Source organism: Neoarius graeffei, chromosome 10 (genome assembly GCF_027579695.1).
Source record: "Neoarius graeffei isolate fNeoGra1 chromosome 10, fNeoGra1.pri, whole genome shotgun sequence".
NCBI classification, from domain to species: domain Eukaryota; kingdom Metazoa; phylum Chordata; class Actinopteri; order Siluriformes; family Ariidae; genus Neoarius; species Neoarius graeffei.
The window spans coordinates 62407126-62421306 of record NC_083578.1 but is presented as its reverse complement, the minus strand read 5'-3'; the positions used below and the strand labels follow the sequence as shown (position 1 = coordinate 62421306).

General features: G+C 39.0%; 1 protein-coding gene across 1 annotated transcript in view; it reads left to right on the top strand.

Annotated features, from left to right (window-relative positions):
* The first annotated feature begins 47 nt into the window (after positions 1 to 47).
* The window catches only part of eps8l3b (EPS8-like 3b), a 36893-nt gene continuing 22759 nt past the window's right edge, over positions 48 to 14181 (top strand). The window contains exons 1-11 of the mRNA XM_060930843.1: positions 48 to 333; positions 1217 to 1271; positions 1957 to 2024; positions 2127 to 2191; positions 6143 to 6301; positions 6471 to 6620; positions 7354 to 7445; positions 9033 to 9160; positions 13175 to 13293; positions 13802 to 13922; positions 14030 to 14100. Of these exons, the coding sequence (XP_060786826.1) occupies positions 1240 to 1271; positions 1957 to 2024; positions 2127 to 2191; positions 6143 to 6301; positions 6471 to 6620; positions 7354 to 7445; positions 9033 to 9160; positions 13175 to 13293; positions 13802 to 13922; positions 14030 to 14100 (1005 nt within the window). The 5' untranslated portion in view covers positions 48 to 333; positions 1217 to 1239. The remainder of the gene's footprint in view (positions 334 to 1216; positions 1272 to 1956; positions 2025 to 2126; positions 2192 to 6142; positions 6302 to 6470; positions 6621 to 7353; positions 7446 to 9032; positions 9161 to 13174; positions 13294 to 13801; positions 13923 to 14029; positions 14101 to 14181) is intronic.

Here is a 14181-nt window from a genome sequence, read left to right as displayed (position 1 = left end):
TTACTGGCTCCTTATCCAGGAGGGTGAAGTTCTAGCTGTTCTTGATGCGTCTGTTCTTTCAAACAGCTTGGCAGGAAAAAAAGTTGTTCCCAACCTTTGGACTGAGGATATTAAAATTAGATTTTCCACTCTAGTTAGCTCATCAGTGACTCAAAACCTACCTGAGCACACTTCCTGTCTAATTGGATAGGTGCAGCTGGACTTTGCACCAGGGCTTTTGCTAAACAGGAACATTCGGCAAATTTGTGCATTTTTCTGGTGTGGGTATACACATGGTGGTTTACTGGGATTAATAATGGAACATTGACGTTGGAGCTATACAGATTTGCTCAGGTAAATGTACATTTGTTGGATATATGTAATCTTTCTAAAGATTTGATGATAAACTAGGAATTTTAGTCTTGAACAGTGATTAAATTGTTAGACTATTGATACTTATTATAAATAAAGTTTGTTCATGTAATTGACGAATGAAAAGTGTGGTAACGATGAAGCAGCTTGGACATGTAGTCTGCATCCCATAGTATCAAGAAATATTACATCACTTTTATATAAAGCTAATGGAATTTTCCGTTCTCTGGAATGAGATCATACTATGCTACTATAAATAAATGATTCCAGCAATAATGTGAGGACTACTGAGAAAATGTGTTTTAGACTGAAAAGGTTCCACAACAGTTAACATTTGTTTTGACCAGACTGTCACTTTTTTAAAGTAAGCCAACTACTGTATATGCAGACAAATTGTTAGAACTATTAAACTATCTTTGTATTCTGGAAACAGTTTAAATAAATTCTAAGTTTGTGTGAAAATTCTGAGATTTTAAGATTGAGCCATAAACTTGTGATTGACAATAATTTGGTGTAAAATCACATGTCTATTCAGTGACGTGTAAACAATTGGCATATGATTTTATAAAATTGTTTTCAAAAAGTCAGAACTTTATAAGTCCAATATTTTAAACTATAAAAGTTTGTACTGGTTGGTTTCTCATATAAGACCTACTTTTGGGTCCCTACTGAAGGTTTTTATGTCCTTTGTGTGTGTGTGTGTGTGTGTGTGTGTGTATATACACACTTTTATGTATTTGACAATGTCACTTCAAACCCTAGTTATAGTCAGGATAACTACGGTACAAAGTGACATGACATTAACTTGTTGCTCAGACTTCCAGGTGTTTTTTTTTTTTAATTGTTTTTGTTTTTTGTAAAGTAGGTGTATGAAATCAAAAAGGAAGAATGTTCATGAACAGCAACTCCCTAACCACAAGGTATTCACTCAGCTGAAGCTTATTTTTAACCCCAACAAGCTGGAAAACAGATGGTTTTAGATTCCTGCAAATTATGTTCAGTTTTTATTTTACTTTTTGTTTAATAGTTGTTCAAAAATCTACCTCAAAATACATGTGAATTTATCAGCTATTCTCATGTTTATGAATATTTTGCATATTTATCATTTTATGTTTGGTTATTAGTTACAGTTAAGCTTGGGCTGGTTTCTATTAAATTGAGAAGGCTTTAAATTGATTAGGATCAAAATATTCAGTTTTATTTGGCAATCACATGCATTGCAGTCGTTGGGAAAAATGAAAACGTGGGAATTCATTTGTCTAGTTTCTTTTTCTGTGTCAGGCCATACTGTCAACAGCAAAAAAAAAAAAAAACTATTGAGATTGAACATTTTCCATTTTTAAAGTCAAGCCCCTTTTAATGTAATGGATTATTATCTGAGGTATATGGTCCAAAAAACAGCATTATTAAATGAAATATTACAAATACTACATGAGAACAGAATTGGCAAAACCTGTAAAATATTAGTGAGAATTATACAGAGCACAAGATTTTAGTAAGTTTTTAAAATATTTTAGGTTGATGGAATCTAGTACTCTATTATGTCCTAAACTATCATATGATGTGCAATCCAGATATACAGATTGTGTTGTGTTTATATTGTAGAGGTTTCTCATCAGAGGCATCCTCTCTGAGGTCTGATATGTCTCGACCCAATGCAAAATCCATCTATAGTGAGTAACAGCCTCAGGCCTTTTTAAGCCCCTTTCAAAAAAAAATAAAAAAAATACTGTGAGACTTCTGTCTGTAATTCCATGTTTTCTGTTACAACAAAGTGCAAAGGAAGGAATATTTGGAGAACATAAACAGACAAGCAGATGCCTTTCAGTACAGAGTAGAGGTAAGGAGAAACCCATCAAACATTTTCAGAATGTTATGGTTCAAAGATCCAGTTTTGTAGATGTTCTGAACACTTTTATACAATGTTTGTAGCCGTTCAGACAGTATTGGTATAACTCTAGGAACAAAACATTATTTTTTGTCTGACTTGGAATGTTGTGTGAGCAATGTGACGACATAGTTTTAGAATGTTTCAGCCGGACTTTAGAACCTGTTGAAAACATACGGTATTGAACCATTATATATACACTACAGCACTGTTAAAGTTTCAATTCAAGTTTATATTAACGTGCTTGTTCTAATGTTATCAGTTTCTGTAGAAGTAACTCATTTACAGGAAACGTTTATGCAAGGAGTCTCCAGTGTCTGTGCTTTGTAACAGTCCAACACGAGACAGTCATCAGGACAAAGGACTTTGTGCTTTCTTGCTAACATACAACAGGAAGTTGCCGATGGTTTCAAATGACATGCCATTCTTTAATAAACAAATTCACTGGGAATTTTCAAATTGCTGTGGTATAAAAGAGACAACCAGTTTGGGACATACTGTTATAAGAAAGTAATAAATCTCAGGGTGGTACTCGGCCGTCATGAATCACACCACCTCGTTGATGAGAACTTTACTCAGCATGCCTCATCATGCCTTATTCCTTACGTACTAGCTGGGTGCAACCTTCTGAAATTACTGGCCACCGGAATAGTATATCTGATAGTGTATATTTATAATGTTGTAATTTGGCAGGCACTTTTATAAAATCAGATGTACAGATAAGGCAGAATACAATCCAAGCTCAGAGCTGTTAAAGGCTACAATCAGTCAGTCAAACTATACGTTGGAAGGCTAAGGGTTCAGGCTGTCTAAAGAAGATCTATTTGGGTCTTTTTCTCTTGTACCTTTTTTTTCTGTTCTTCTGTTGTAGCGCTTTACATAGATCCTATAAGAAATCCCCCAGAGAGATAAACCTGTGTGGAGTGCTGGACAGAACATTTTCTAGGTGTTTTTTTTTAAATTAAGCAAATTATGTTTAAATAGGATACTTAGTTTTTAGTATACTATACATTAGTATAATCCATCCATCCATTATCTGTAGCCACTTATCCTGTTCTACAGGGTCGCAGGTAAGCTGGAACCCATCCCAGCTGACTATGGGCAAGAGGCAGGGTACACCCTGGACAAGTTGCCAAATCATCGCAGGGGTGACACATAGAGACACAACCATTCACACTCACATTCACACTATGGTCAATTTAGAGTCACCAGTTAACCTAACCTGCATGTCTTTGGACTGTGGAGGAAACCGGAGCACCCGGAGGAAACCCACGCAGACACAGGGAGAACATGCAAACTCCGCACAGAAAGGCCCTCGCCGGCCATGGGGCTTGAACCCGGAACCTTCTTGCTGTGAGCCGACAGTGCTAACCACTACACCACCGTGCCGCCCACATTAATATAATAGTAGTAGCAATTTAAGTTCTCATCTCATTCATCTCATTATCTCTAGCCGCTTTATCCTTCTACAGGGTCGCAGGCAAGCTGGAGCCTATCCCAGCTGACTACGGGTGAAAGGCGGGGTACACCCTGGACAAGTCACCAGGTCATCACAGGGCTGACACATAGACACAGACAACCATTCACACTCACACTCACACCTACGGTCAATTTAGAGTCACCAGTTAACCTAACCTGCATGTCTTTGGACTGTGGGGAAACCGGAGCACCCGGGGGAAACCGGAGCACCCGGAGGAAACCCACGCGGACACGGGGAGAACATGCAAACTCCGCACAGAAAGGCCCTCGCCGGCCACGGGGCTCGAACCCAGGACCTTCTTGCTGTGAGGCGACAGCGCTAACCACTACACCACCGTGCCGCCGCAATTTAAGTTACTAAGTTAAATTACAGTAGTAGTAATTTTAAAAAATACACCTAGAAAACTGTAGACTCATTGGATAAATGTTTCCTGTAAATGACTTATTTCTACAGAAATGATAACATTAGAACGAGCACATTAATATAAACTTGAATTTGAATTGAAAAATGTAGGCATACGAAAAAAGGGTCATAGTTTGAAACTGTATATCTGAGAATTTTGCTATATTGGTCTATGTTCTGCTCATGAAAATTTTGGTGTAATACTTTTCATGTAATGTAATCAAATATATTATTATACATACAGGACACTTTTTCCGTGGAATAAAAACATGTATTTTATTCCCTTCTAGCGGGTTCCATTCATTTGGTTCGATAGCATGCAATATTATTAGCATATCGCTTATCCTACATGTATTACATCACTCTACCCAATGGAGAATGAGTGTTGAATATGGTTTACGACATTGCATGGTTATTAAGACATGATGTCACACATCGGAGCTGATGCAAATATCCAATGAGAGAGTTTTCTGCTGCGCATGCACAGAAGCATTTCTTTGTTCACCGGGAAAGAGAAAGACATGCTGAACACCTGAAAGGCTACCAAAACTTCATTAGATATTCTTCACGCATATTTACAAGCAGTGGTGAACCGTTGTTATTATTAGAGCTGGGACTTGAGCTCAGCCAAAACTTAGCCAGACACCAACAAGGCAAAGGATTTTGCAAGGGATTAGCGGCAGGCTGCCAGGTCGCTCCATTGTGTGTAGTTGTCAATGTTGATTTTAAAAGTAACTAAGTAAATTACACAGGGAAATAAATACTTAAGTATGAATGGAAAAATACTGTGGCGAGTGTGCGTGGAAGAAGAGTCTGGAGACAGAAATCTTAGTTTCTCAGTCGTTAGCCTGTGCTACTTGCTCTCGATAGTACTGGCTTAACTGCTTTATTAAAATTTGCTAACACTACTGATGAACGCTACACCGGCTGGAAGGTTACTTCACTGCTGCGCTGACTCGCGGGTAAGCTAGCATTGGCCTTCGAGAATGCTGATATGAAGAGAGTGTGTATGTATAATAATAATAATAATATTGGCTGGCTATTTTTCATGGTCTATCAGATATATTCCATTCAGCTAACATGATATTGAACTCGTCTTTGACTTGTTCAATATCATGCTAGCTGAATGGAATATATCTGATAGACCACAAAAAATAGCCAGCCAATATTATTTAAATAATAGAGGAATGCACATAACCATGTGCAACATGGGCCATTGATCACCTCAACAGGAAACAGCACAGTTTTAAAAAAAAAGCACACATAGATTGATATATAACACACACACACGGAAGTGGTATTTATTAACTCAAAGCCCCTTAGGTGTGTCATTTGGCTGTGAGTTTACTCTCTCCTTCAATGTGTACTTGCTGTAAATTATAAAGAGTTTATATTTCATAATTATCATTAAAAAGAAATTAAACTTTTCTGTAGAATCAGAATCATTTCATTCACCATATATTTACATGTTTTATGAATTTTTCTTGGGGTTTGGTCACATGATATTTTCAAAACACACTTCCCAGACAACACAGCACAATTACCATCCTAAAATATAAAAATATTACACTTTACACTGAAATGGAGGGCGGCACGGTGGTGTAGTGGTTAGCGCTGTCGCCTCACAGCAAGAAGGTCCTGGGTTCGAGCCCCAGGGCCGGCGAGGGCCTTTCTGTGCGGAGTTTGCATGTTCTCCCCGTGTCCGTGTGGGTTTCCTCCGGGTGCTCCGGTTTCCCCCACAGTCCAAAGACATGCAGGTTAGGTTAACTGGTGACTCTAAATTGACCGTAGGTGTGAATGGTTGTCTGTGTCTATGTGTCAGCCCTGTGATGACCTGGCGACTTGTCCAGGGTGTACCCCGCCTTTCGCCCGTAGTCAGCTGGGATAGGCTCCAGCTTGCCTGCGACCCTGTAGAAGGATAAAGCGGCTAGAGATAATGAGATGAGATGAGACACTGAAATGGTAGGCTCACTTGTAATTTACGTGACTTGTTATTAATTAATTTACAATTCATTCCTCAGCACGTGTTTACGTGTGAGTTAAATGGGAGGGAGTTGAGCAGCGCTGATGACTGCTTGGCCAAGTTGAAGAGTCTGGAGAGCCGAGGGAAAGTCTGGGGTCAGGATATGATCCTGAAGGTGCAGCATGGCCACTTACAGCTGTGTGATGTCGAAACAAAGGTCAGGGGTCACCTTATAACACAAGCTTTATTTCAATTTTAGGAATATCATAAGGGTAAGGCACAGTATTTAATGTGCTCTACTTACACCGTTTCTTACAAATATTTCTCTCTTCTATGTAAATCTTCATTTTCCCCACCTAAACCTCTTGAACTTGCTGACTCTGCAGGAGGTCCTGGACTCATTTCCTCTTGGCAGCATCTCACAGACGAAAGCAATCCTGGACAGCTGCACTTACGACTCCCTCTTGATGGTCATAACCCAGGACAACAGCCGGAGGGCTCCAAAAGTTTTCTTGTTCCAGTGTGAGGAAACTGGGGTTAGGACTTTAATCTCACTATTGTTTATGCTCACTGTGAAAATCAATAAGCATTGTTGTTTTTTGTTTTTCTCATGACCTCTTTGAAGATTTGTGTTTTGAAAAGTCAGGGTTGGATTGTACATTTGGCCAGTTTATTAGGTACTACTAACCTGCCATATCAAGGCATTTTGGCCCATTCAGCCCATTATCCCCACTCTACTCATCAATGGGAAAGGACGGCCAAAGGACCACGGCTAACCAGACATTATTTGTGTGAGCAGATCCTTCTCAGGATCTCATAGTGGTGACACCGCTATGGCATTGTAGTAGTGTGTCATTCTGGTATGAGTGTATGAGGTGGAGCAGCATTACTGAGGATTTTAAACACCTTAATGCCACAGCTGGGTTGAGAAACGGTCAAGCCACCAATCAAACAGTGACGCTATAATCAGAAACTGAGACGGATAACAGGCCTGAGGATGAGCAGCAATCACAGAAGATGAAATTTTGTGGCCAAAGAGGCTGAGGTTTATATATTATGATGACAGTTAGTAAAGAATAAAACACTGCAAGTTTTAACCAGTTAGTTGCATTGTACTTGGTTAGCCAATGCTTGACTAGAAGTAAGTGTTTTGTTTTTAGGATAGAGGGGTAGAAGATGGAAAAGTATATACGCTCAGTGCTATATTGCTCTAATGGTGAAGGGATTTTGTTGCACTCATACACAGTTGTGTGCACTGCTAAATTACAGGCAGAAGAGGTGAAAGCTGATTTGGACAAAGTGATCCAGAACAGGGATGAAGGGCCAGGGTTACCTCCAAGTGAACCACCATTTGACATCAGGTAGGCTGTTATCTGAAAAGTGCTCCTGGGAAAGTGTGTCTGCATTTGAGAATTACATCAAACAGTTAAGGTGTTACTCCTGCCCCAAGAACAACATACATAATAACATTAATACAACCCCAATTTCAAAAAGGCTGGGACGCTGTGTAAACTGTAAATAAAAGCAAAATGCGATAATTTGAAAATCATTTTGAAAAACAATTTCGGTTGCTCAACAGTTTGGGGTCTCTTTTGTTCTATTTTGCACTTCATAATCTGCCAAAAGTTTTAAATGGCAGAGAGGTCTGGACTGCAGGCAGGCCAGTTTAGCGTCCGGACTCTTTTACTACAGAGCCATGCAGTTTTAATATGTGCAGAAAGCGGTTTGGCATGGTCTTGCTGAAAGAAGGAAGGCCTTTCCTGAAAAAGATTTTGTCTGGAAGGCAGCATATTGCTCTGAAACGTGTATATATCATTCAGCATTAATGATGCCCTCCCAGATGTACAAGCTACCCATGTCATGTGCACTAATGCCCCCTCATACCATCACAGATGCTGAATTTTGAACTGTGCACTGATAAGAAGCCAGATGGTCGCTCTCCTCTTTAGCCTGGAGGACGTGGTGTCCATTATTATTATTTTTTAATTTCTAGAGGACACCATAAAAGAATTCCTCTAAAAAGAATGTCTAATTTTGATTCGTCAGACCTCGGGACAATTTTTCCACTTCGCCTCAGTCCATCGTAAAATAGCTTGGGCCCAGAGAAGTGGCGGCGTTTCTGGATGTTGCTTATATCTGGTTTTAACTTGCATTTGTGGATGCAGTAATGAACTGTTTTCACAGATGATGGTTTTCTGAAGTGTTCCTGAGCCCATACAGTGATTTCCACGACAGACATGTGTCTGATTTTAATGTAGTGTCACCTGAGGGCCTGAAGATCACACGCATCCAATGTCAGTTTTCAGCCTTGTCTCTTGCATACAGAGATTTCTCCAGATTCTCTGAATGTTTTAATGATATTATGTACCATAGATGATTTGATCCCCTAATTCTTTGCAATTTTACATAGAGGAATGTTATTATTAAATTGTTGCACTGTTTGCCCACTCAGTCTTTCACAGAGCGGTGAACCCCTCCCCATCTTTACTTCTGAGAGACTCCGCCTCTCTGGGATGCTCTTTTTATACTCAATTTTATTACTGACCTGTTGCCAATTAACCAAATTAGTTGTTGGGTTTTTATATATCATTACACAACTTTTTCAGTCTTTTGTTGCCTCTGTCCCAACTTTTCTGAAATGTGTTGCTGACATCAAATTCAAAATGAGCATGTTTTTCAAAACACAATAAAATTTCTCAGTTTCAACATTTGATCTGTTGTCTGTTTGACTATTTTCAATGAAATATAGGGTTTTGATGATTTGCAAATCATCACGGTCTGTTTTTATTTACATTTTACACAGCATCCCAACTTTTTTGGAATTGAAGTTGTAAAATGCATTGTAGATGTGTTACTATATCATTTAAAAATTGTATATGCATATGAGTATGCAGTGAAACAAAACGCCTGCAAACAAAACATGTAGTGATATGTTACTTCTTCTGCAGGAGTAATCTGGAGAACATAATAAGTCAAGGTTATTCAGGGGGTTTCCGCAGACCTGGCCCCTCTCCAGTGCACTCTGCATCCCCTCCACCCGTGTTTTCTCCTCCTCAGTCCAGCTACCAAGACTATGGTAAGAAGACTGCCTAAGTGTGGCAAAAACTTAGAAACCTCATTTTTCAGTTCTATACAGAAAGAAGGAAAGTGAAATTGAATCACTTTGAGAATAAAAATACCTGACTGAAAAGTGCTCTTGCTTTTAATGTAGAAAGTTTGACAATGCATACCCTCCATATATCTCATCAAACCATGTTTATTTGAAAATGTTCTTCAAGGGTTCTTGGATAGATAGCAGTTCTGTGGGTCCTAAAGCGGAGCTACTTGAAAATCTGTCTGAAAATGGATGTTGTAAGGTTCTACATAGTACCATTATGGGGTCTCTTGGGTGGACAGATTGAAAATTTAACCTGTAGTTCAGTCTCTTATCTGTAGTCATAAATCTTATTGCAGGTTCATTTCAAATATTCTGCTTTTCAGCAAATGAACAGAATTGTCCATTTCTGAGCAGTCGTACTGTAAGATTTTGTGGTGAAAGAAACTGGGGTTTTTATATTCAGATTACATTAAGTAAGAAATAAAACATGATAGGCATGCTCTTATGTAAAAATAATCAACAGTCAATAATCAGCAGCAACAGGGCATCAATGCTTATTTTCCTATAACGGCACGTGCCAGTAACAGTTTTTAAAATATGTTTAAAGTTACATTAAATATCATGGAACATCCATGAACAAAGTTAGCTTCTGTTATTACTTAGGTGATGACAGCTATAAACAGTGGTTCCATCACCATCCTTTTTTTTTCGCTTTTGACGTTAATAAGACAAAACATGCAGCTTGTCTACTGAATAACTGGAAAATGCAAAGTCCTGTGTCCTGTAGTCATTCCTTGAAACAGCTTTACCTCAGACTGTTACAAAGTGCTGACCCTAGAGACTCCGCCCATAAATGTGAAATAAACTCCTTACAGAAAGCTTCACCATGTGAAGAACATGTCTCATCTCATTATCTGTAGCCGCTTTATCCTTCTACAGGGTCGCAGGCAAGCTGGAGCCTATCCCAGCTGACTACGGGCGAAAGGCGGGGTACACCCTGGACAAGTCGCCAGGTCATCACAGGGCTGACACATAGACACAGACAACCATTCACATTCACACCTACGGTCAATTTAGAGTCACCAGTTAACCTAACCTGCATGTCTTTGGACTGTGGGGGAAACTGGAGCACCCGGAGGAAACCCACGCGGACACGGGGAGAACATGCAAACGCCACACAGAAAGGCCTTCATCGGCCACGGGGCTCGAACCCGGACCTTCTTGCTGTGAGGCGACAGCGCTAACCACTACACCACCGTGCCGCCCGTGAAGAAAATGTATTGTTTATAATTTATTATTAATTTTGAATCTTAGATTATGTGACGTGTCTGCCTGTGAAAGTTACCATGGAAATGTTTACACATTAGACACTGAATAATATTCATTTAAGCCTCTCTGATTTGCCTATTATATATATATATATATATATATATATATATATATATACACACACACACACATACAGTACTGTACAAAAGTCTTGGGAATACTTTTTTTCATACAAACTTTGTTATAGATGTCTATTTTATGACTTCTACACTATCGAGTCAGTACAAAAACAGTTTAGAGTCCAAACATTCGTTTTCGGGCGGCACGGTGGTGTAGTGGTTAGCGCTGTCGCCTCACAGCAAGAAGGTCCTGGGTTTGAGCCCCGTGGCCAGCGAGGGCCTTTCTGTGTGGAGTTTGCATGTCCAGGGTGTACCCCGCCTTTCGCCCATAGTCAGCTGGGATAGGCTCCAGCTTGCCTGCGACCCTGTAGAACAGGATAAAGCGGCTACAGATAATGAGATGAGATGAGACATTCGTTTTCCAGCACAATATTAAATGTTACAGAAAACTTTTTTTTGTATCTGAGCAGCATGTTACATAAGAGAGCACTTTTCAGATTAAAAAAGAAAACCTAATGAAGGCTGCTGGGTTTTGGCGCAAAATTAAGAAGCGAGTGTGACAGTCAAAGTGTCCAGAAGAACTGTGGCTGGTTCTGTAAGATGCTCAGTAAAACCTACAGCTCATTTCCTTATCAAACTGCACTCACTGTACCTCAGACTACTAATTTTTTTTTAAAGCAAAGGGTCGTCTCACACCAAATATTGACTTTGTTTCATTTATTATGGCTTACTGCTGTTTATAGTATTTGTTTAAATGTTGAAACATTTCTTTATTTTTTAAGCCATTTTTGGTCTACAGCATTTCTTTAATTATTTCTTTATTTCTTCAGCATTTCTTTTCTTCAGTGGAGATATATATGTATATATATATATATATATATATATATATATATATATATATATATATATATATATATATATATTCTATCCACATTCACTGGATGTGAGCAATTGTGCGCTCTGATTTGGCTACTCTACTACTAGACTATCAGCTCATATACCGTGAGTAGAGAAAAACAAAATGGCGGAGCATTTTGCTGAACCAACCGAGGACGAAATAAAAACTTGACTCGAAAACAAAACCCCCAAAATACAAAAACAGCAACAAAATATGGAATAAAAGTATCTGATAGTAAGAACATATCTTTTTTTATTTTTCAAGAATTATTATGATAGCATTTTTCACAAATTGCTCCTGTCATTTCGCCGGTTTGTTTACATTCTAAGCAGAAATGATTTTGTCGGAAGTTTTGTATAAAGTTTTTATTTATCGAATTTGCAAAATAAAAATAAAAATGCTCTGTTTCTCAAAATCCAGTGCATGTGGATAGAATAAAACAGTTATTCCACCCAATCTCATCATACGTGGCTTATAGCCAACTAGGTGCTACGCGTCTCGTCAGCTATCAGCTCTGGCAGGACTCAATTTCGCAGCGTTCCTGATGAGTGTATGAGTTTGCAAGGGCTGAAAATTGACCTCAATAATATTATAGCATATGAACCATCAAATTGTGTAGTGTCGTGTGTTTCATGTCAATAAATTGCTGCACTGTCTTGTGACAAAGATACCAATAATGAGTTACAAATACATATTTATGCCTTTTTTTGATACCGTATGCCATGCGCCAGAAACAACACCACAACATTTATTATGGTGTGACTCCGCTGGGTGCCTGGTGGACAGCAGTGAATCAGCGCTTTCACTTTACATCATTACTATATAGCTGCAATCGAATATCAAACTTGATATGTGAAACAGTTGTCTGGTTACATCCATCATGTCCATGTGTGTTGGGGTGCTGAAGACTGCAGCACGTGCACACCATTAGGACTAATTACCATGCACCTGTTTCTGATTAGAGTGCAATCACAGCACATACATATAAGGACTCTCGGTAATACACAGACCTTATGAAGTATACACTCTGTACCCTGCATCTGACATTACCAAACCTTGTATTTTCTATTGCTTTTCTGGTTTTTACCCTGCTGGTGTTTTTGGACTGTGAGTATTTATATTACCTCTGATATCCTGTCTGTGCCTCGCTTGACCACTGCCTGTTTTTCGACTCTGCCTTTGTTTCCATTTTGGATCTGTTTGCTAGCATGCTTTCAATAAAACTCTTCTTGCACTTATATCCATCTATCGCCCTTACATGACAAAAACTGTCAACTGTCCAACAAGCTAGTGGACCAGTAAAACTGTTTTAACTAGTTTTATATGAAAGTGTTGTGAATATTTTCCATAAAATATGTTAATAAATAATCCTACGTTATTTTTTTAAAAAGCAGAATAAAAATAAGCGCTGGATAAAATCCATTTATCTTAGGAAAATAAAGATACAAATTTCGTTGTCCAGTGGTCAAGTGCTGATATATGTTGCCTTGCACTTACAATCGAGTATCCTGTGGTGGTGCACTTTCAGACGTACAGTTGTCGTATGGTCAAGCCATCAAAAATCAGGTTGATGTATTCTCTTAAGTATGGGGCTCCACTCTAAAAGTTTTTTTACTCTCACTTTTTTTTTCAATTCTCACTCTCTTTTTAATTTATTTAGATTTAATTCATAATTTAATTCTGTATTATGTATAAAACTGTTTCCAGATGATCACCAGCCTCCAATGTTTCTACCCAGAGAGGAGAGCTATCCAGACATGCGGGAACAACAAAACCACATAAATGAGCAGCCTTCTCCCTCCCACCGAGATATCGACACGACTGTGGTTCGTTTGTCTTCAATCAATTCTGCCTTCTTCTCATCTGAAATCCATCCATCCATCCATTATCTGTAGCTGTTTATCCTGTGCAGGGTCGCAGGCAAGCTGGAGCCTATCCCAGCTGACTACGGGCGAAAGGCGGGGTACACCCTGCACAAGTTGCCAGGTCATCACAGGGCTGACACATAGACACAGACAACCATTCACACTCACATTCACACCTACGGTCAATTTAGAGTCACCAGTTAACCTAACCTGCATGTCTTTGGACTGTGGGGGAAACCGGAGCACCCGGAGGAAACCCACGCGGACATGGGGAGAACATGCAAACTCCGCACAGAAAGGCCCTCACTGGCCACTGGGCTCGAACCCAAAACCTTCTTGCTGTGAAGCGATAGTGCTAACCACTACACCACTGTGCTGGCACTCACCTGAAATCAAGTTTCTAAAATGTATGCATGGTCATATGATTTTTTTTAACCTATACATCTATTTAAATGTCTATTCCCTCCAGGAAATCTTTAATCATGTTATGGCTGACATGGAGTTCTTTATTAGCAAAGTTGGAGCAGCTTTAGCACAAAACAATGGAAAGAAGAAAAAGAAAAAGAAAGGGACAAGCACAATAATATATGGTAAGCAACACCAGTGTTGGCTAAGTGATTTTTCATTTCAGCAAAATATGCACAATTTTAGTGTTACATAGGAATTTATTAATTCTTTGCTTTTATTTCCTGTGCAGGCGAAAACTTTCCCTCCATAGAGGAGTTTATAGCCTGTCTTCAAAAAATGAAATATGGCTTTAATCTCCTTGTAAGTCAAAAACTTGACCTTTACAAATCTTTCCATTCCAAGAACGGATCTGTGAAACTGAACATGTTGATTGCTTTTTTA